Source organism: Sturnira hondurensis, unplaced genomic scaffold (assembly GCF_014824575.4).
Source record: "Sturnira hondurensis isolate 20B ecotype Veracruz unplaced genomic scaffold, ASM1482457v3 Scaffold0008710, whole genome shotgun sequence".
Taxonomy (NCBI): domain Eukaryota; kingdom Metazoa; phylum Chordata; class Mammalia; order Chiroptera; family Phyllostomidae; genus Sturnira; species Sturnira hondurensis.
In genome coordinates, this window is record NW_028081341.1 from 1,669,461 (window position 1) to 1,693,204 (window position 23,744).

The following is a 23,744-nucleotide window of genomic DNA, read 5'->3' on the forward strand; positions in this document are numbered from 1 at the left end:
AATACCACTCTTACTCTGTCTTTGAGACTACCCAAAATGTGCTCTCTGTGTTTAGTGAGGATCCATCCAGATGTTTGCTAGTGATGGAGAAACAAAGAAAATAGCTAGTCTTATCAGCCAGTCCCCTTAAAATAATCATATCTAAAAAGAACCTTTAATAATTTGTTTTTCTGGTAAGTCAAACTGCTGAGCAGCCCTCACAAACCAGGGTGGCCACCCTGAACTGATTAAATCCTAACCCAAAGAAGCTGTATTTTTGGATGTCTGTACAACCCTACTGAAGATTCAGTCGTTATGATTTGGATTTTCTGAAGTACAAAACCCATGGGGTTCCCCCTGGCCAATAATAGGTTCAAGGACTTGCAGGCTTTTTAGATATTAGAGACGCTTGGGGCATCTGGAGTTTGTTGATGGGTAGGAGGTTATATCCAGTGCTCATGCTGTAATTCATTGATAGTCCTTCCCAAACAGGGACCTTTTCATGATAACCCTGGGCCACACTAATACCTAGGAGTAGGACTCCACGAAAGGAGAAAGTTCCTGCTCAGAATCCTGGGTGTGCAGGCATTTGGAGAATTCACTCAGGTCACCAGCCAATGAGGATCATCACCCTCACGCTGGCCGACTGCTAGAAAATTCCTGCAAAACTACCTCATTCCTCTGTGCTAACCATGGCACACAGTCACTGTAACATTTCTTTCCCCACACGGGGCAGGGAGCCCCTGGAGCAATTCTCTGATCACAACCACCCAGTCTCTTTGAAAAGGTTCACGAGGCTGCACAGTCCTCCATCGCCTTGTGGATTTATCAGGTGTCCGTTCAAAATCCCAGCAATGCTTGTTTCTTTTGCACACTTGGCTAGTGGTGAAATTTAAAAAAATCTATACCCTCTGCAAGATTTATTACTTGACCATGGCCTGATATTAAATTAGAATTTTCATGGTTATACAGGGAAAAATAAGCTGGTAGACATCACTATAATTATTTTAGAATTCTTTCTTGAGTAGGGTGGGTTTGATATTACTTAAGGTCTTTCTAAGCGCTAAAACCTCTTATCCTGCAAGACTTGTTCTTCCATAGCAGGATTAACCTATTTTTAAAAAAAGCCCAACAAATGTTTATAGTGTGCTTTTGGCTTATGAAAAACAAAGACAAGAGGGTGTTGCAGGAAAGTTTACTATCTATTAAAAACAAAGAATTTTAACTAACAAACCCTTGGACATGTACAACACCATGGGCAAAAATACCAGTTCTACTGAAGTTCATTATCGAGAGCATCCTCAAATTTCCTATCATGGGCTATAGATGAAACTCTCCTCAACTTCTTCCCAATGCTCCAGGAAACTTTAGCATCCTTAAAGGGGCTGTCTTAATAAAGACTTGGTAAGGGTATAGGAAAAACGCCTTTGTAGGCTTTAGATGGAGTCTTACTTCTAATGCAAACCATAAGTCACTGATAGATGATTACAGAGAAGTACATACATTTATATCCATGAAATTCCCAAGTATTCAGAATATTTGTTTTGCCTTGATGGTTTTCTCCGGAGCTGTGAATACTAAGATGGAAACCAGTTGGGAAAATCGTGCTTCAAATATTCTTTGAAATTACTCCTGTGGCAATTTAGTCACACAACTTGCTTGGAAGTCATCTATTTGTAGAGCCTACGTTGGGAAAAACCTGCCACATTATATAATTCACTCAGCAGGTTTTGGCTCCCATTCCGTCAATTCATCTTCAATAGTGGATCGTGCCCTGCATCTCGCAATAGTCATGATCAAGCAGTTTAGCACACAGAAAAGAAAGGCCCCACAACTTGGCATCCCCATGGACATTAATCTTTGAGACAACCAAATTGGTCCAACTTTTGTCCGAGTTTAATAGCAAAACTGTCGCATTTTACACAAATGAGCCTCGGGTCTGTTAGCCAATGAAAAGAGGAACCCGGAGGAGTGGAGTGGAGGAGGTGGAGCTGCTGAGTAGACGGTTTTCAAAGTGGCTCCAGTTTTTAGGGGAGGGGCCGGGATATTCCGCAAGCCGGTGAAACGAAGTAGTTAAAAACTGTTACTAGCGAGGGGCCGGAGCCTCGGGATGTGGGTATATAAGCCGGCGCCTCCAGCGCAGAGCTGCTGCTGCTGCCCTGAGACCCGAGATCAGGGCGCGCGGACTCAGCCCCTGAACTCGCTAAAGGCCCGGGAGAGAATCAAAGCGGGCCGGTGGGGTCTAACCGGAGCTTCTGCTGCATACCTGGGACCCACAAGGGACCCCCTAACTTCTGTTCCCCCCCTCCCCCCTTAAACGCGCACCGCCAGGATCGTGAGGTCTAGCCCAGCAAACCCGCGCGCAGGCTACCGCGCCCCGCTCCAGGTCCAGTTAAAGGCGATGCGCGCAGGGGACCGGGTGGCTGGGCTCAGGCAGCTGGAGTAGGGCCGGCAGGAAGGCAGGGAAGTGCAAGGGTTAGAGCCTTGGCTGCGCCGTGGGCAAAGGCTGCCTTCGCCCGGGGCAACACCTGCTGCTGCCGCTGCTGCCGCTGCCGCTGCTGCCACCGTCTTGCCGCGATGAGCCGCGTGGTCTCGCTGCTGCTGGGAGCCGCTCTGCTTTGCTGTCACGGAGCCTTTTGCCGACGCGTTGTCAGCGGTGAGTCCGGGGGCTGCCTGCCCGCGGAGCGGACAAGCAGGGAGGTGAACCGTGGGGCGCGCGGGCGAGGGCGATGCAGGGCAGCCCGTTCTGGGGTGGAGGTTGCCCCCGGGGTTGGAAACCTGTGCGGGATCGGGAGCCGGGAGGTGTGGGAAACGAACTGTGCTCTACGTTCTCCTCCCCTTAACACCTCCAAAATGCACACGAAAAGTTTAAAATTTCGGGAAGTGTCTGGTTCAATAGATGCGAAACGAGCTCTGCTTCATCACGAGCAGCATGATGTTTTCGAGGAGTAATTTATTTCCACTGTCTGTGTTTGAGAGTTGCCCACAGGGCAGGGTTGGGCACCTACCGCAGGGGTCGGGTACCCCGGGCGCAGAAGGAGTCCCGGGAAGGGAGAGCCGCTGCAGGAATGCCACCCTCTATTGGCCACTTCAGTCCACACACTGTGCTCACTGGGAGCATTTCTGAAACCAGATTTGAGGCTTGGCTGTGGGTCGCTCCCCGACCCCAGGGCACACAGCCTTTGTTCTCGGGAGGTCTGACAAAGAATAGGGAACCGGTCACACTGAGCAGACGCCTTTCCCTGGCACACCTCATTCCAAGTTGGGGACTTCACAGAAAATGAGGCTCGAGTTGGGCTGAGGTGTATATGGTGACTACTAGGTGTATAGGTGCGTGCGCACGGTAGGTATCCAGTTAGGTCGATGGGATCAGTGCAATGGTTCAGGAATGGCAAGCTACTGAGCGTTCGCTCTGATTTTTCTTATTCTTCCACTTTCGCTCCCTTACTGTTGAACAATTTGTAGTTGGTTTGCCCTTTCTTACTTTTTGGTAAGGTCTCTTAAAACACGTAAGGATTCTCAAAAGCCTAGGATGCATTAATAGGGCCTTTTTGAAAATGGAGCATACATAGCTCCTTTTATTGAAACCTCTTGTGATGCTAATTAAAGTGTTGCAGGGAATATTTGTTAAAGTATATGGGCATGTATTTTAAGTGTGGGGAGGTTTTCCAGGTAAACAGTACAAATTCCCTTTCACATTCTGTGCATCTTATAACAGGTGTCACCAGAGGTAGAGGGAGACGACAGATGACAGCAACTTAATCAGCCGTGAAGCCAGACCTTTAGGGACTGGCATATTAAGCTTAATAGTTACTGATCTTCCCCTCAGCAATATGTGATGTTCTACATCTTCAGAATGCAAGTCTTAAAGGTCTAGTTATCACCCATTCTCTACTAATGTTTGGCACTGTAGAGACATTGGAATTAAATACATTGTGAAATGTCATTTGGAAATGCATACTGCTTACTTTAAGAAAAAAAAGAAAATTAGGCTGTTAGTATTTCTAAAATGAAAACAGTACCAAATAAGGATGTTTTAGAAGCCATACCATCAGTTCCATTTCCCTTTCATTTAACTTTGAAGATAAACTACAATATATTTGACTCATCTGCATGTGTGAATTACATACCCGCCTTTGTGTTTCTCAGAATCATTCTTGCAAATGAATGAAGAGTGGTGGCCAGGCTTTGAGCATAGGTGTTTTTTAAACACCTAAAAACACTTCTTTGAATTAAATATTATATTTAATTTTGGTATATTCTTGCTTGTATGCCTTAACTTTGCAAGGGAATAAAAAAGATATATGGTGTGAAAATAGAACTTAAAAATTGTTGGTGATAGTTTATTCTGTGTTTTGTTATTGCATAAATTGTTGAAATTTTGCTGTGTTTGTCTACTATTTATAGGCATCTTTTGGGTGACATCTGGAAAATTTCTAGTTAACTGAACATGATATATTTGATTTAGCATAAATGATGATGTTTACTTGATATTAAACAATTATGATTTTATGAATAATTTAATTGTGTTTGGTCATAAAAGTTCACATTGACATTTAGCATTATAAACTGGCTTGCGATTTTATTCTTTGGAGACTCTATTTTGAAAATCTACACATTTCAGCCATAATGACATGAGCACAGAGCAGTTTAAAGTGAGGCATTTTGGAAGTAGTAAGTCTAATGTCTGCCTGGTCATCACCTTTTGAGGGGTGCATTAACTTTTTCATGCCATTAGGGACCATTTACCAAAATTCTCAAGTGTGTGTTGCCTGCAACAAATTCTTGGGGACCAGTATGAGAAATATACTTTCAATATATGGAATACATTTTCTACTTATTAAATATCAATACAACTATTTATATTTTCTATGTAGTCTGCCAAAATAATCACCCCAGAAAAATGATCCTTCATAGAAATTCTTAGGTTAGTACTTCAAAATATCCAGTTATATTTTCTAGTACTTTAAAATTCATCATCTTTTTAAAAATTGAGAGCATTATTTATAAATGAAGTGAAATTATTTAAAAAGAAATAGAATTTTAAACAACTTTATCATCATAATCTTCCCTGTAAGAGTTAATAGTATCCAGCAGTTGTAGAGAAATATTTTTATAAGTTATTGGTGTGCTTATCTTGATGGGTAAATGTGCACTACAATTATATATCATATAACCATGAGAATAACAATCAGGGAGTATTTTGTGAATTTATGATTCTAAGTTGGGAACTGCTTTTTTAGAGTCTTAGACCTGTACCGATTTATGGCTGAACACAGATGTGTAGGGAATACCTATGGGGACTAGAGTCATTTAATTTTCTCACGTGACTGGTAGGTAATGAAATCTTCAGGACAAAAGTAAGAGGTTTTTACTTATGGGAATATGGATACATATGTCAGAAAGAAGAGTTCAAAATTCAGGTTACCAGATGGGAAGATGTGTTTGAAGAGCATGTGGATATTTTTAAACATTTGAGATGTTTTGAAGTAATGTGTTTCTTTTTTTTCTTTTTACTCTCTCTTTTTTTCAGTGCACACAGCTGTCATCCTCAACCTGTTTGTGCTGTAAAACACCATTGAGTGTGTTTCATGGTCCCTCCAAATGTCTGCAGAACATTTTCATATGTATTAATTTGAACTTATAGTTGGCACACATTTTGTTTAGGAGACTGGATGTTTTAGAGAGCTCTCTTTTTCTCATAGAGATGCCACAGAATATTGCAAAATCATGGTGGTGTTCAGTAGCCTATAGATGAATGTAATAGCAGAGGAGATGCGGAAAGTGTTATCCCAGGCCCTGGTAGAATTCCATGACATCATCAAAAGCATAAAGTGATGACGGTGCAGTTTTCAAAGATGCAATTACTTTAAGTATCTCTTGGGCAAGAAAGGGACAAATTAATCTTGTTACTAGCCACTTAGTAAACAACACATTTATCATAGCCATTAATGCCTAATTGCAGTTTTTCAGCATTTTGGGTTTGTTTTCATAACTCTTTTTCCTGAAAGTGGCAGTATCTTTTCCATTAACGTGATAAAGAAGGCAGTACTATTTAATAAAGGGGTGCAGGCAGAAATCCAGCTCGTGTTCTTACTAACAATTTTCACTCTTTGCAACTGTCGTCTGTGGAGGTACTTCCCATTCGGGTGGCCCGAGGCGCACGCACTGCCCAGGGCGGCCGCTTCTCTCACTGTTTTAACATTCCACTGGCGGTACAGCACAACCTGCCAACTTGATTAAAGTTATCCTTCTCGTGATTAGGGGAAACATTCAGTCTGGCCCTTGTTCATTTTATTTGGGAAACAAAAGGGCTCAATAAAATAATCATTAAAGACATATATGGTCTGGAAATATGAGGTCCATGTTCCAGTATTAATCCTACGACTAAATGGTCAGTCATAGAAAATCCACAGTCAGCTCAGAAACAAACCCCCAAGGGCCGACCCCTTGCCTGTATTAGCCACCCAGTAATCATTCATGGATCAGTACTAATAATTACAACATAAAAGGCATGAATAAGGTATATATTCATCAATCCTTTATTTTTGAAATCTTTCCGCTTAGTAAAAAGTGTTACATTGGAGGCATGTATGGGGGCTGCATGGAAATCAGGATACATGCGTGAACTCTGCAGCCTGGCTGCCCGCTCCTAAACTCTGATTTTATTTTTTATGAGCTGTATGAATTTCAGAAAGTGACTTAGCTTTCCCTTTCCCCCCTTTGTGTTAAAAATGGGATGAGAACACCTACAGCACAGGGTGGTTGGGGGGTCAAAAAGGTGTGACCCAGCTGCACAGGCTGTATGATGGGAGGGAGTGAATGCCAAGGAGCTGTACCAGGAACGGCTTGGCTGGCCCTGTGCCTGGACTGAGGCCCCCTAGAGGAAAACACAGTTCTTTTTTTCTCGGTGAAAATTCTGTATCACCGGAGACATCTTTTTCCTAATTTACCCCAAGGCATGGATGGTGCTGGCCTTGAGGCCCTGCGTACTAAACTAACAATAAATGGCAGGCTATCATTATTTCTTTAGAGCTCATAACCACTTTTGGTAAGAAAACTGAGGCCAGGAAAGTTTAAGTAATGTCTCCATAGTTCAAATGTAGCTCTGGAATGCCAAGCCAGTCCTGATTGATAGAATGCTTGAAATCTGGTCACACAGTTCCTTGGTTTACCATTTACTATTTAGAACTTGATTTTAAATATTGGGATTTTAAAAAGATGAGTCTCGTCGTCTTCCTGTCAGGAAGCATAGGGACGGCTTGCAGCTACCACCACCACACATAAAATGACCCAAGATTACAGTTTTGGTTTTGCTTACCAATATTGGAAAATGGATTTCAGCACAACCTTAATAGTGCACTCTTCAGTTCATTGCATTCTAAAATCCCTTGCCACAAAAATGAAGTTTAGTATAGCAAAAATTTTTATGAAGGAAAATTCTGAAGAAGTCAGTGTGATATTGAACATTGAAAACAGAAAAGGATTAGCAGCTTCCGCTTCCTTGCTACTTTGAAGGTGTGGGCATCGCCATCAAAGGTCACGCTATCATACGCCAGCATACTTACCAGGGTGCTTTTGAGGGTAGTACAAACAGAACTATGAAAACCAAATTATTTTGTGGGTATCTGATAAAATAATGTCTAGTCAATCACTGGGCTTATTAGGCAGATCTGCTTTTGTTTAACTTTTTCTTTGCAACCTAAGTTACGTCACAATGGAACATTAGGAATTCATAAAGTGTCTTTTATATTCTATTGAATAATGTGATGTAAATTCAATGTTTTAATATTTATAATATACAATTGTAGTGTGAGGTATAAGAAAAATGACATTATTTTCCTAACAAACTGAGGACTCACCTGTCAGAAGGTTAATACATATAAACAAAATAAAACCAAATCTTAGATCCTTTCTATTTAGGAAGAAAGAGTAATCTACAATGCATTTATGAGTCTTGCTCCACTTTTACATTATTGCTAAAAGCACTTAAAATTCTGCCCATGTTTAGCTCTAAAGAAATTTTAATGACTAAGAAAAAAGACAAATATATGTATTCATAGAAATAATAGCACAATCTTAGCTCTGATATTGATATGAATGTTCATTTTGATAGGCAATATTGAGAAATATTTCTAAATAAAAGTCAATGGGTGTGAGAAGCCAATAGAAGTGAAGACTTTTAGTTGGAATATCTTTTTCTTTTTCTTGTAAATAAGCCAACAATCAAAGAACATTCTTCACAGCAGGTGCTAGGCAACATTTAGTAAATTATTGCTGGATGACATCAAGGCACCGCTGTGTAGTAAAAAGTGTTATACGATTATCTGACTTTGTTCAGGGGAGTAGAATGGTAGCTGGAAGTTGATGTAATAGATAGGAGATTAGGATTCCTGTATTTCACTACAGTGATGGGAGATTTCGTCTGGATATAATATTTAAAAGAGAAGGGGAAATGTTCTCTGTGATCTCATAGAATGAGAAGGGTGGTAATCACAACGGTTCTCTAGGGATATTAGCCTTTGTGGAAGTGGGGAGAGCTGCTTCCCGAGGTCCGTGTTAACGGGACTTCTCTGGGAATCAGGGCAGCACCTGTTCCCAGCTGTTGGAGTTCCACTGTGGTCACAGCCAAATGACAGCAGTGGTTTGATAGCTTCTTGCTGGCTGGTTGTGCTGCAACTGGCAGTAAATTTTCCCAGTAAGGTGGAAATCAGTAATGAAGTACAACTGGTTGTGAAGAAATTCACAGTGCCAGCTCTAACTGACTACGAAATATATCTCATCTAAAAAAATGCAGTATGTCCACAATTTCCTGAAAACTGCCTGGCTAGATCAGAACTGGTAGTGACTTCCGGTCAGAATCTGTGGACACAGCTGATATTCAGTCAATACACTGTGAAGTTAATGTCTACATGTAGTTGGCAACTGGCCAGTGTTTGGATCCTCTGGGATTTCCCCTGCGGTGCAGTCACCACTATCTCCACCCCCTCACCCAGACCCTGGGCCGCTCCATCCACAGCCAGGGCGAATGTCAAGGCTGGCTATCGTCCAAGGCCTGTGCAGTATTTGTTATTAATTATGTTAATATAATCCCTGCCTATGGACTTCTCTTATTATCTCTCTACAGACTAACATTTATCTACTTTGTTAATACCTAAGAGTGGTGTTAGGAATTTTTTCATGACATTTAAAGTGCTCATGAAATTAAAGCTTTTTTATTGATTGATTGATTTTTAGAAAGAGCGGTAGGGATGGAGAGAGAGGGGGGGAGAAACATCAATGCAGGAGATAAACATCGATGGGTTGCCTCTTGCACCCTTATCTGGGGACCTCACCTTCAACCCAGGCATGTGCCCTGACCAGAAATCAAACTGGTGACCTTTTGTTTTGCGGGATGAGGCCCGACCCACTAAGCCACAGCAGTCAGGGCTAAAGCTCTCATGTATTTAATTAGAAGTGCTGTCTGAATTTTATAAATCAGTTTAGTTTCATCATTTTTGTATCCTCACCATAGATAATAAATCTGTGTTGCATTTATTTTTTTAAAGATTTTATTTATTTATCTTTAGAGGGGAAGGGAAGGAGAGATGGAGAGAAACATCAGTGTATGGTTGCCTCTCATGTGTCCCCTGCTGGGAACTGGCCTGTAACCCAGGCATGTGCCCTGACTGGGAATTGAACTGCGATACTCTGGTTTGCAGGCTCGCGCTCAATCCACTGAGCTACACCAGCCAGGGCCTTGTATTTATTTTTTTAAAATATATGATAGATAAGAAGCAGAGGCTGTTAGCGTTAAAATCATACCTGTGCATTCTCTGAATGTGTGCTGGCTTTGTTACATAAATAATTTTTACTTATTAAAACTTTTGTATAATCTTTTTTTTCTAAACTTGGCTCTTTGACATCTTGCAAAACAATCATGTTGGGAAGTTTAATATTTTAAAAGTGCTGGAGTCAAATCCAAGTCTGTGATTTCTTAGAATGAAAAGCTAAACAAATTACAACCTCAAGGGAATGCAGTTAAGAGATATTTTGAAACTTAGAGATATGTAAAGGATGTAGAAGACAAAAATGGAAACAGAGCTTGATTTTCAAATATAGGCATAAAAATCACTAAGCTTAATGGCATCGTTAGAACATTACCAGAGAAACCACTTTTAATTAATGTAGTCCACACAAAACCTTATAATAAACTAAGATAAATTAAAAAAATAATAGTTGTATTAGAATCAACCTTTGGGACTTCCCTAATCATCTCTCAAGGAATGTTTCAGACTTATTTTGTCCATTTGAAGTCTCTTTAATTCTAATGCCCTTTGGGCATTCATACTAGCCTGTTATTTTTCATTAACAATTAGTTGGGCAGTCTGTTAATTTGCTCCTATCATTCAGTGTGTTGCTCCTGGGTCCAGAAAGCAGTTAATGAGACAGAGGACAACTGGCTGTCTTACTTGAATTGTTGGAGCTGCCGTTTCATTAGTTGGCTGTTCTCAGCTTGTGCCAAGTTACTGAACACCCATCACTCAAACACTGTGGTGAGGTTAATGGCCTTGCGCTGATTTCTGCTCTCTTCTGCCTCTGAGTGTCATCACTGGTCATTAATTGCTGATTCTGGGGGAGAATGGATGTGATACCAACACTGGCTCAGTGTGATACGCTGTAATTAAGAGTGCGAAGGTCGAATGCTTTCTTTTTTAGCCAGTGTTAAAGTACAATCACACTCCCACCCTTCCACTGCTGACAACCCTTCTTGATTGGCTACAAAATTAAATACAAAGAGAACAAAGCCTTCAATCTCAAGAACAATATTCATGCAGATGCATAATAAGAAAACAGTAAATCTGTGCCTTAATTTCTCAATATAAAGGAATTTAACTTAATTTTACATAAAATAGTCAACTACTCTGTTTTCTAAGTCTAAACCTAAGCTGGAGTCAAAGACTAGGAGAGTAGGGTAGGTCATGGGCAGCAGGTTGGAAATGAGGAGCAGTGACTGAGAATCGCTTGTGGCAGTTTTTAAAGTTGACAAGCATCACGCAGCTGAGCTAAAGAAGATAATGAAAAATAAAACAAAACAGCATGGCCGTTGGGAAGAGTCTCTATAACCTTGGCCTACATGTCTGGTGGTAAAAGGAGCAGGGTGTAAGCAATAGAAATTGCTGGTTGAGTTGGCTAAATCTTATACACTATGGCTTCGTTATAACATGATATGGTGGTGTGTATTTGTAGTTATGTCACAAAGTCACCAGGAAAATTTATCCTGCTTGATATATAGGTATATATGAAATTTAATTTTGAGAATTTTTTAATCAAAATTTTTTTGTTGTTGCTTATGTATTTAAGTCTTTGTCTTTTTTTTCAGGCCAAAAGGTGTGTTTTGCTGACTACAAGCACCCATGCTACAAAATGGCCTATTTCCATGAACTGTCCAGCCGTGTGAGCTTCCAGGAGGCACGCCTGGCTTGTGAGAGTGAGGGGGGAGCCCTGCTCAGCCTCGAGAATGAAGCCGAACAGAAGTTAATAGAAAGCATGTTGCAAAACCTGACGAAACCAGGCACAGGCATTTCCGATGGTGATTTCTGGATAGGCCTTTGGAGAAATGGAGACGGGCAAGCATCCGGTGCCTGCCCAGATCTCTACCGGTGGTCTGATGGAAGCAGTTCCCAGTACCGGTGAGTCGGGGCCAGGGGGAGATTTCTGTTACGGGTAGAGAATGTCAGAACAGAGCAGCAAATATCACTTAGAGGTGTTCTTGCTGCTCTATACAGAGTGGGGCAAAAGTGGGTTTACAGTTGTGAGTACGCAAAACAGACTTTATTCTCGCATTATTCATTAATGATTGTGTCATTTTTCATATGAACAATTGCAAACCTACCTTTGCCCCATCTGCCCCGTATTTGCAGAAACTGGTATACTGATGAACCTTCCTGTGGAAGTGAAAAGTGCGTCGTGATGTATCATCAACCCACCGCCAATCCTGGCCTTGGAGGCCCCTACCTTTACCAGTGGAACGACGACAGGTGCAACATGAAGCACAATTACATCTGCAAATACGAGCCAGGTAGGATGTGTTGTAAGTTGGTATAGTAGATCTTGAGCATATTTGCTTACATTCAGTTTTATCTTTACGCTTTGCTTCATTTGGCTCTTTTGTTTTTTGTTTTTTGCTCTGAAGCATGAAAGTACTTTGCAACTTGTCATATCATTGAGTGTAGTGAAGCACACTGTGTGCTGTAGAACACACTGCCCAAGGACCTAACTAAGACTAGTGTATCTCGGAACTACAGAAACTGGAGTAAGTGGAAATAGAAACTACAATCACTAGACACAGAGTAGGGGAGTAACCAGAAACATCTGGAGGGGTGCCCTTAAGAAAAAATCATTTCTAATATTAAAGCTAGATTATGTTTTGTACATAGATTTAACGAAAAAAATCTATTTTAAATATTTAGCACAGTATGTATAAAGGAGGTGTGTCACCAAAGCACCTATATATTTACATATCTGAGCAACAGTTTCGGGGGTGACTATTGAGGGAATTTAAGGGATTAAAAAGACCTTCTCCTGAAACATTAGTTTCTTATTTCAGGACATGATACTTGGCCTGTTCTTCTCAGTGAATGTTAAACTGATCGTTGCTCATTGAACCATCCAGACTGAAAAGAAAGGGGCATGTGCTCTGTTCTTGCTGTGATCCTCGCTCTTTGAAGTATGCCTCCTTAATCAGCTTCCACTTGAAGTCTCCAGGTCATCTCCACATGCCACAAATAAGAAGACTGCATTGCCCTGAGCTAGACCGGTGTGGTTTCCTATGGGAACAGTACATTTGAATTACTTTGAGTAAGATAACACAACTGAATTGCTATTTAACCAAAAGAGAGGTTAATCAAAACTATGTAAACTCATTGTAAAAAACAATTTAAGAAAGTCAAATTAGTTACTTAGGCTTTGAGATTATTATTTTTTTGCCTGTTTGTCTGTCTCCTCAGTGTTTGGAAGTGTCATTTTCACTCTTCTGTCTGCTTGATCTCATGTGTTCATGGAAGTCAGTTACAATGAAGCTCTGCTATTTCCATTATTCTCTTGAATTACATGATTTCATTTTCTCACAAGACTGTAAAGCACAGGGGATTATTTGGATTATGGATTAGATTTACTCTCCTCTCATGTTTATCCTGCTCTTGAGTACATTAGCCAACTTTCTGTCCCTGGTGAGTTTATTCTTTAGCAACCCCTAGGCTGCTAAATCCATCATTACCCTCCTAGAAGATTTTACAAAGCCAAATCCGTTATGCTTTTAGGTTCTTTGTCTTTATTTTTTTTGTAAAAAAATACAAAGTTGAAATTCTCTGATAGTTTACATTGATCTTAGCCAAAAGGCCAAGAAGTGCTTATTCTCTGATGGTTTAAATTTGTGATCTGTATGTACTCAAAGTTATTAAATGAAACAGAATGTATTAAAAAATCTTCTTAACACAGCATCGTCTTCTTCTCTGAGCTTTTAGATGAACAATTTGACCCTAGTACATTTATTTTATTTTTTTTGTCTTACATTATTCAGGACACTATAACCTAGAATCTTCTTGACTTGTTTCGCATTAGATAATCTAGGTTTATATTATTCATGGAAGAGCACTGTAGTGATAAAATTATCGTTTTCCCTTATCTTCTGTATGCTACCTCAATCTTCAAATATCTATACTTTGTGAACAATATTCTTTTATTTATTATTTTTGAAGCACATGCACAATTTTACAGCTGGTTTTATTCATGTTCATAGAATTTTTATTCCTTAAATATTTTCATCTTTAGCTTTCATACTTAGTTCCTCAATCTTTAGTGCCTTATCTATGAAAGATTTAGGTTTCATTTCGTTCCTTGCTTATGAGAGTCAGTACTTTTTTGGGTGGTTAGTGGTTAGCTTTTTAGTCCTGAGGGGGGTTAGAGGATTAAGCAGCAAAACAATTTAAAATTTGTAAATTATAATACTAGTTATTTTGAACTTTATTCTCCAACTATACCAGGACTACTTTGTGATTTGAACTGAGTCTCCTCTTTCTGCTCCCACACACCATCTAAGTATGACTGATAGTATCCAAAGTGGTAAAAAATGGACCTCACTAAGCAGAGACAATAATTTAGTTCCGAGTTTTCTCACTCTCTTTGCCACTGTTTTCTGTTATTGTCCTGTGGGTTGCATATCTATTCATTGGGTCTAGCAACATTGCCCAAACACATTTTTATGGGCAAATGTCTGAATCTAATTTTTGTATTTATTCAAATTTCACTGTATATTCTTATTCTAAGATGTTAAAATAGCATGAATGGGATTATGTTTCTAAAGCACTGTGACTTAATCAGCAGCTGCACTAACTTAAAATTTATTAAAATTACTTTAAAAATAACCAGTTCTATGTGGACAAATTGCATAATATCTGTGTTACTTGTTCAGAGAGTACCAGTTGAGCATACGCAGAGAGCGCAGAAGAGTGAGTGGAAGGCAGGACTGTATCTGAAACCTAGAGGAGGCTGTTAGAGTGTCAGGGTGATATATGCATAAAGAACAGTAAGTATTATTATAGGATGGTATGTGATTAAACTTCCAAACAATACAGACTATGTGGTCAGATTAGAGTAGTAAACATTACATTAAAATGACTTACTACTCCAAAACTAAGATAAGATACTGCATGGGTGCTTTCCTTTCCATCACTTGACAAAAATAAACAAAACATTATTTTTTTGGAATAAATGAAAACAAATTTTTAGGGTGTTTTCTTGCAAATTTAATTGATATTCCATGACTTATTAATTTAAAAAGAAGAATCTAGGCAAAAATTGGTGGTAGAGCAATACCAAGTCATGGTAAGATATTTCAACATATTTTAAGGTCATGGCAATTGAAGAGATCTCATCTTATAAACCCAAGGAAAGAAACACCTCACAAGCCTTAACTTATTATTATTTTAAAAGAGGTAGACACTATTGGGAAGTAAATATAAGGATGGCATTATTTGTATAGGGCAGATATGTGCATAGAACATTAATATTTGAATCATCAGGACCAAATGCAATCCACATACCATCTTCTGCTGAGTATTATTGTGACGAGACACCTAAACGTGGCACTGATATTAGCACCCACATCATCTTTGCTTGCCATTGAATTGCAGTTAGTGGCTCACGTGCTGTGGTCACTGATTCTTGCTTATCTTTGCTTAGCTTCCTGCCTGCTTTGTCATTACCTCCTGTAACAGGCTGTATTACTACAGGCACACTGTCCACTGCTACTGCACTTATGGGTTGCAAGGATTCATTGGGTAGATGCTTGATTTAAAAATAATTAAATGTAAATTTAAATTCAAAATAGAATTCTAAACTATAAATTGTTCAGGAGTCAAAACTCTGATGTTTGTACAATTTTATTGTAAACTTGTATTTATATCTTTATTTGCATTTCTCTTGCTTATCATTACATATGGCGTCTATACTTATTATCTACAGAGATTAATCCAACAGCTCCTGGAGAAAAGACGTATTTTACAAACCAACCAGGAGACACCCATCAAAATGTGGTTGTTACTGAAGCAGGTAATTTGTTCCCCGGTTTCTAAGTCCTCTTTCAAAGACAGAAACTGTACATTTACACTGTACTTCCTGCTGGCCCTGACGTTTGCTGTTGCTTGTTGAAGTGGTGTGCTACATATGGGCCTATGGAAATTTACTTTTGAGCTAGGTTAGAACAAATGATGCTAAACTAGTTTCTTAATACAAGAGCTTACTTTTGTTTTCTTCTAGTTGGGTGTATCTAGTACTAAACTAAGTAATCCCCATTAGAATCAGAATCTACAAGGAACGTCCCCCAGTAACGTGGAAGAGTTGTGATGTAAGTTGGTACAGGCAGTGGCCGGTGAACAGTGGTGTGCTGGTAACTGTTTAAAGGTTGGCTGGGGTGAGATGGGTGTGAAATAAACTCTGATTTGTTGACTTTGGAATTTTCTGTGATGTGAATACTCCCTGGCTGATTTCAAGCTACCAAAGTAACGTCATTGAACAACAGGGTGGGAAAAATGCATACAATGAGCTCTAACCCAGCTGCCTTTAACATACCACTGTCTGCAAAAGAAACAGTGAAATCCCAATGCAAATTGCCTGTTAGTCAGAGATAGTTTTAGCAGGGCCCTATGCCAATTGGACAGAAATTTTGATTTATCCTAGTTGCTCTGTGAGGTTAAAGCCAAAGACCCAAAGTCTCAAAATATTTTCACAGGCAATACAAAAACCTTGAAAGAATAGGGAATACTGTCTCCTTTCTTCATATGTATATGCATATGTATATATATGTACATATAGGTATATGTATATGTGTATATAATCATGATGGCATTTTGAAAGAGCAAGAAAACATTTTGTGAATTTAAAAATTTTAAATGTTACCTGTTATTTGTTGGATGTTCAAGAGTTGGTGAACACACAGCAAATTATACTCAACATCATCGAACCTTAGTATAACCTTGTGTTAACGAAGGAAGTGATACGCAGTTAAAGGCACAGTTTGCCCCAGTTAGGTCTACTTTGGCCAGAATTATTGAAATTAATAAATAATTATGACAGTTTTTGATTTGGTAGCTAAATGGATAGTTTTTAGGTTCTTTAAAACTTAGTACTCTTTATTTTTCAGATGCCTGATTTTAAACCATTCAGACCATCTCAACTAATTAAAGATATCAGTAAATAATTACATTAGGAATAATTCCCCCTATGACAATGAAAAAATGTTTAATAAAGTCATCTTATGCTGCCTGAGACTTCAGTTTTTATTTTATCAAGAATACCAGTATTATTAAGTGGTATGGAACAGGATTAAAGAGATGATTCATTTTGGAATTTAATTAAGATCAAGTCTTCATGTCTCTGAAGTCTTGGGTCTCTGGGTTATGACTATATTATCAGTTAGTATTTGCATATTTTGGTTTAATCCCAGGGAATCTTGCATATAATCATGGTACTGAGCTTATTGGTTTGGGTAATTACATGTCCAATAAATCAACAGTTATTTTGATAATGGTTATTATTCTTTAAACATCAATGCTTGATACTCTAAGTAAGAACTAAGAAGGATCAATGAAGTGAGATAACTATGATTATTAATTCATTATGGAAACAAGCCTCTACCTGAATAATAGATTTTATAATACTTCTGGAAATACGGCATTGGACAGGAGTATGGCCACCAGTGCAGTATGACTTTGATTTTGATTTTTAACAAACATGGATATATTATAGCTTGGACTACTTAGTAATTAGGGAAGACCCTTGTTTAGAATCTAGTTATTTATAATGATTTTATTTTACCTCAAATTTTTTGAAAATTTTTATATAACTTTGGTGTTAAAATTCTGCCTCAACTGCCTTTTTTACACTGACTGTTTTACTTTTGTAGGCATAATTCCCAACTTAATTTATGTTGTTATACCAACAATCCCACTACTCTTGCTGATACTGGTTGCTTTTGGTACTTGCTGTTTCCAGATGCTGCATAAAAGGTAAATAATTCCTATGTATAAACCCTCCTTGAAAAGTTTTAAAATTAGCATAAAATTATGTTTTTAATTTTCCATAAGAAAGTTCTCATTTTTTATCTGTCGGCACTAATCCAATATAGACAACCTAATAAGATGTACCTTTTCATAAGATTCCTGAATTATCTCATTTAATCCTCAGAAGCCATTTGAAGTGGGTACTCTTCGGTTTCTATTTTTCAGTTGAGAAGTTGGTGGCTAGACACGATTTGCCTTGGGTCTCATGGCTGGTGTGTGTGGTGGATATGAAATCTGAATACTTGTAAACTTACAGTGTAGGCAACGATACTCTCCCTTGCTTATTAAGCAAAAGCATTAAATGTTAAACCTTTCCATCTTGATTTCCAGTCGCATTCAAGACTCAATTTTTATAGGTATACTGTGCAGTGACTTTTCAAAATTTCAAGTCATTCCCTTTTGTTTTATTTCTAAAGGATCTTTTAAGTGTAGGAAATAAAGCACAATGGTAAAAATATGTCCCTTTTTAGTGGTCAGCTTGAAATAAAATGGTATGTCTTAACAGCCAGATTTGGGGGAGTACTCTTTTACAAGGGGAAACCCCAAAACCCCAGAATTAATTTATAAAAATGTGTATTTATTCATACACATTTGAACTTCAGTCACCTTCACAGTACTCTCTATTTGATACAAAATACCCGTTGAGATGATTTTTTTTCACTGCTCAAAGCAGTTTTTGAACTCATTAATTTTGATTCATTGTAGTGCTTCTGACATTTTCTTTTTTGTTTCACCTCTTCCACTTCAGCAAAACATTTCCCTTTGAGGAGTTTTTTTTTAATCTGGGAAAATAAAAAAGTGTTGCTGTGGGTGAGGTCAGGTGAATAGGGAAGTTGGGCAATGGGGTCAGCTGTTTTTGGTCAAAAACTGCTGATCACACAGTGTAGTGTGAGCCAGTGTACTCGTAATCACTCATCGTGAGAGGGGCAAATGCGTTGAAAGAGTCTTCAAAAAAATTCACTGAGGCCAGATGCAGCCCCTCACAACAATGCCAGCTGGTGTAGTGATACAGATGGCTTCCTAGAACACTTGCCTATTTGGGAAAGCCTGTACTGCAAGGGGCCCACCCTCCAGAATACAATTCTGCGTTTTGGGGGTCTCCCTCATTTATGTTTGCCCATATACTCGAGTTAGGGGTAAAACTTTTCCATGTGTATCAATTTGTCAATGCAATTAAAATATTAACATAGGAAATACAAATATCTATGACAGGCAAAAAGGAAAAGATGTTGGATTTAAATAAGAACATGTTTGCAAGAATAGACTAGACTAGTTGTGGGGGCAACTTTACCAGCAAGTCCCCCCGTCCGCCACGGATGAAAGTGAAACTACCAAGACATGATCTGCTTGGGGAGGAGAGGTGGTCAATCTCTCAGAGGAGAAAGACCAAGAAGACCTTCTTCTTCAACGGCTTTTATTGGGTTGTAATACACAGGAATACAGGTAAAGCTCATCAATCAATGTCGGGTGGCAAGGATCAAACAATAGATAACATTTTAAAGAAATCTGAGAGCTTAATCTGAGTCAGTGTCTGTCAGGTAAGGGGGCTGCAGAAACTTTGGGAGACATACTCATTTTCTGCTTGGACCCTTAACATGTGAATGAAAGCACTCTTAGCAAAGTAGCCTTCATAGGACTTTGAGGAATTCTTTCTTATGCCCAATCACCCTGGAACCCGCTCTCGCTGCAAGGGGCTGCACCGCCTTCCCCATCACAGGTTTTCAGGCTTAAGTGGATTAAAACCAGGAAGCGTTTCTCCCAGACAGAAATGGGGACTCAGGCTATGTCAGAATAGCTGGGGAGTGAGGGTCCATCACTCCCTCTTTGTTGCAGCCCCCCGAGTTCTTCCTTCAGGGCCTCCCAAGTGATCGTGTCTGGCTTAGGTTGCTCTCCCCCACCCACCCAGGGGTCTTACCTGTCTCTGACTAACCAACCAGGAGTTGAGGGCAGGGGATGAAGCAGAAGCAGTGCTGCTGCCAGAGATAAGCTTTGTCTCAGTGTCTCACAGTCTGGAGGTGACTCACTCAGCCCTAGCCATGGGGGGCAGTTACAAGTCCTGAAACCAGGCAGAGCGGTTCCCAACAACCAGTGATTTCAACTGGTGTGCCACAAGAATTTTTAAAACATGCAATACCTGACTATTTACTCAGGAGTACTGACCTCCTTTCCCTTAGATTAGAAATGAAAAAATGACAACAACCAACACAACCATGGCCACTCAATGTGAAAGAATCCGAGTTACATGTATGTTTTTTATTGTTTGGGCAAAAAATATATTTTTTGGTATCCCACAGAATTTCAGTAATTCATTTCTGTGTGCCATGATATGAAAAAGGTTAAAAGTAACTGGTCTAGATATCCTTGTCAGAGTGTCTTCAATAAAAAATTGATCAAGAGAATTTTTCTGTCAGGGAAAGACTTGTAAATTAGCCATTTTTCTTTTTTGACTTTAATGCATCTTCTTCTTTTCTTCAAATAAACCCTAACGAATTCCCTGTGTAACAAAATTACCAGAAATAAGTTAAATAAATGTAACTCCAAAGTTCACATAAATTTTAAAAAAGATCCAACCTGTCATTTATAAGCTGTTTAAGTAGGGCTTTTTGAATAATAATAAAAAATAATACCTGGCAAATGAAAACTACATTTTGTGTCCTCTTGGCTTTTCAATGTATATGTAAAACACAGTTAAATCGTTTTTCAATATTTTGTATGGAATATAAACAATAGTAAGTATACAGTTTCTTCCCTTAATTTCTAAGACTATGGAAAGATGATTTATCATTATGGAAAGCAATGATGTAAAGAGAGGATTTTTCTTTCTTTTTTTAGAAATTGAATTTATTGGGACAACAGTGATTAACAAAATTATACAGCTTTCAGGTGCACAATTCTACAACACATCATCTGTACACTGTATTGTCTGTTCACTACTCCAAGTCAGGGCTCCGCCAATGACTGCTTATTCCCCTTAGACCCTCCTCCACTGCCCCCACACCCACCTGCCTGCAGTCACCAAACTGTTGCTTGTGTCTGTGAGTTCTCTCTCGATGTATTTTTCTCTCTCTTTTTTCTCAATCTACAGGGAGGATTTGATATAAACCTCCCATAACCCAGTGGAACTTTTAAGGAAGAGCTGTGAATAATGAGTCAGCTTGAAAAAAAGAACTTGAAAAATATTGTGTAGTCTTTCTCATTTCTGCTAGTAACTAAGTTTTCTCTAAAGTTTGTTTTTTTTCTTCCAAATAGTGTGTTACAGTAGAGGTTCTATTTATTCAAAAGTGTTCCAGATTTCTCCATCTTGAAGACCTGTGAAGTTTTCACTGTTTGAAATCCTCAGAGTGAGAATATAAACAAAATAAAGTACCTCTAGATGCCAGGATTCGCTGTAGTGTTTAATTCAATCGTTCTCAGATCCTCCCCCTTTCCTTTTTTTTTCCAGGAAGGCAAAAAACTTCCGGAGAAACTTCATCAAAGTCTCATCTGCATTATCATCTCAGTGACTTGCAGAAAGTTTAAGTTCTAATCTGGTACACATGATGGTTTCCACCATTCCATGTTGCGTTCAAAATACTAACTCTATTTCCTTACCTGGTAGAGTAACTCAAATGCAATACTGGTGCTACACAAAAACGACATTAATAACTGAACTACCTTTTCACCATTAAAAAATTCCATCTTTTTCATAAACTTTGCTGGATTTATATTCCACTTTGTTAGATGACTTCATAGGTAAAGATGTGCTGATCTTGCTTATTTGGAGGCAAATCTCCAAAACATATAACTGGAACATATTATTTTATTAGTAACAAATTCTCAAGCTTATTTGTTGGAAGAGTTTTTTTTTCTTTGAATGAGTTCTGCAAGGTCAGGCAGATGGAGAGTGAGTGGAGTGGGTAGAGGGCGTATCTGTGGGGATTGGAAAGGGTGCTGTCGGAACAAGCACCTGTGGGAGGGGGGAAGTGCAGAAGGCAATCCACAGGCACTGGAGGTGGCTAGCAATGGAGGGAGGGTTCATTCATAGGAATCTAGAGCTTGAAACCAGAAGTCTGCCAGATGGTGATGGGCACACTCAGGAACATGCCCCTTTTAAAACAGGAGCCTGAGAAATGGCTGTTTTATGGAGGTTTGGAGACAGCACTGCTCACGGCACAGGCTGAAAGTGTGGGCCCAGACTCTGTATCCAATGACAGTGAAGTTCCACTGCAGACCTAGGGAAACTCTGAGAAACCATAGTTAGCAACACCTGAATCTACATTGTTCTCAGGGGCTGAAACAATATTAAACTTTCTGTGATTAAGTGACTTAATTATAGGACCTAAAAACTGATGCAATTAGGGAAATAGGAAGGTCCTTATACTTAGGAGAAAAAACTATCTTGATATTTGGCATTAAATACAGTGTACGCACATGGAAGGATATTTTAAAAAGCAACATTTCAAAAATCATAGACGAAAAACATGATTTACTGGTGATTGCAATAAAAAACGTTGGCATTGTATTAAAACCATTTGTGTGTGTATCTGAATTCTAAACTATAAGGGGTCCAATAGAGAACCACCTATTTTATTTTTTCATCATTTTATATGCACTGTTAACCATCTTCACATACTGGAATAATCTGGAATTTTTTGTCGGGATGAAAAAATAGGCTGGTGAGAGAAGAAGGACCCTTTTATAATAAGGCTCTCAAATACCTCCGCTTGGACCAAGATATGCCCAGTTTGATAAGAAATCTCATACACTGAACTTACTTCTCCTTATGTTTTTCAGTAAAGGAAGAACAAAAACTAGCCCAAACCAGTCTACACTGTGGATTTCAAAAAGCACGAGAAAAGAAAGTGGCATGGAAGTATAAAAATCTATTGACTTGGCTCCCAAAAAGAAAACAGAGTTTTTTAATTCTGGATCTGTATAAAGAATGGCATCAGAACCTTAGCTTGGAATGGCTTGAAATCTCAGAGGATCTGCAAGATGAACTGTAAGCTCCCCCTTGAGGCAAATATTAAAATGAGTTTTCTATGTTCATTTCATTGACAAAATATGCTATGCTGATCATGGAGTGAGACATGCTTCTTTTGCTAAATGATGCACCCAAACTTCAAGTAAACGGAACGGACCGTGCAGACAAACTTGCTATCAACACATCAGAAGTACGTGTGTTGGAAGCAGTTATTTTTGTTTCTTTTACCTTTCATAGGTTGTAATCTAGTTAATGTAATGTAAATTGTATTGAAATTTACAGTGTGCAAAAACTTTTACCTTTACGTGTTTGATAAAAATGAGCTGTTCTGATATTTATTTTTTATGGTCTTTCATTTTTCGATACATGCTGTGCTGATTAAAGAAATTTATCACTGTGGTCAAATGAATACACACACTCGTAAATACATTACGATCGGAAAAAGGTTCCTTTCTAGGAATGAATCACCTGATTTTCTCTGCTTTGGATCAGACCATGTGTAGGAAATTGCTTCAGAAATAAGAAACTATTTCATTAACTATGGTATAAATCCACTCAAATGTTTTACTTAGAGGCGAGAACTGTCTGATTTCAATTGTGCAAGACACGTGCCTTACAATTATTTTTAGTTTAAAATTCAATAGATTTTGTAATAACTTTGTTAATAACTGTATAAACAGTATACTCAATCCAGAACAAAAAAACTGGCATACACAGTATAATCATGTGTCTTCTTCACCTGTTGCCTATGTAACCACAAGTAGCTTTCTGCAGTTTCTGGAATCAGTTTGGTCTCTCCCTTGACCACAGTACAAAAAGAGTTGTTAGGGGTTTGGGGCTGAAACTGGAAGCAGATAGCTGCATTCTTTGTCCAAGGCTTTTTTCTAGCTCTGTTTAACCTCTATCAGCATATAAAAGGGTTTTACTGTTGGGGCCAGGTAAGGGGTCCTGTTAGTGGGGAGGTAAGCACAGCACACTAATATTTTAGCAAGGAGAGAAACTATGAGTTAGTGTGAAAAATGGCTGGAGGGTATTGGTGACCATGCGTCCATCTCTGAGGGTGTGCCTGGGAGAGAAACTGGCTCCTCCGTGGTATCGCCCGTTTCTTGGATGCCCGGGGCTCCTTGTTCTCCGGAGAGAGTGGGAACTACCTAGTCCTCACATGTCCCTGTGTTCCTTTTAACCAAATAAAAGGTTCTTGT

General features: G+C 39.0%; 1 protein-coding gene across 1 annotated transcript; it reads left to right on the forward strand.

The window, feature by feature from the left end:
• The first annotated feature begins 2,143 nt into the window (after nucleotides 1-2,143).
• Nucleotides 2,144-22,535, forward strand: CHODL (chondrolectin). The gene is made up of 6 exons (XM_037055562.1): nucleotides 2,144-2,635; nucleotides 11,342-11,651; nucleotides 11,883-12,040; nucleotides 15,484-15,570; nucleotides 17,423-17,525; nucleotides 22,353-22,535. Exons 1-6 carry the CDS (start codon nucleotides 2,557-2,559, stop codon nucleotides 22,435-22,437), a joined length of 822 nt encoding a protein of 273 aa, XP_036911457.1. The 5' UTR covers nucleotides 2,144-2,556; the 3' UTR covers nucleotides 22,438-22,535.
• Nucleotides 22,536-23,744: the final 1,209 nt, after the last annotated feature.

What these genes read in the sequence shown, in the direction of transcription:
- CHODL (XM_037055562.1), top strand. Translation starts at nt 2,557, where the DNA reads ATGAGCCGCGTGGTCTCGCTGCTGCTGGGAGCCGCTCTGCTTTGCTGT. An exon ending in GGAAGCAGTTCCCAGTACCG is followed by an intron (nt 11,652 to 11,882) that starts GTGAGTCGGGGC and finishes CCGTATTTGCAG; the next exon opens with AAACTGGTATACTGATGAAC. An exon ending in TGTGGTTGTTACTGAAGCAG is followed by an intron (nt 15,571 to 17,422) that starts GTAATTTGTTCC and finishes TTACTTTTGTAG; the next exon opens with GCATAATTCCCAACTTAATT.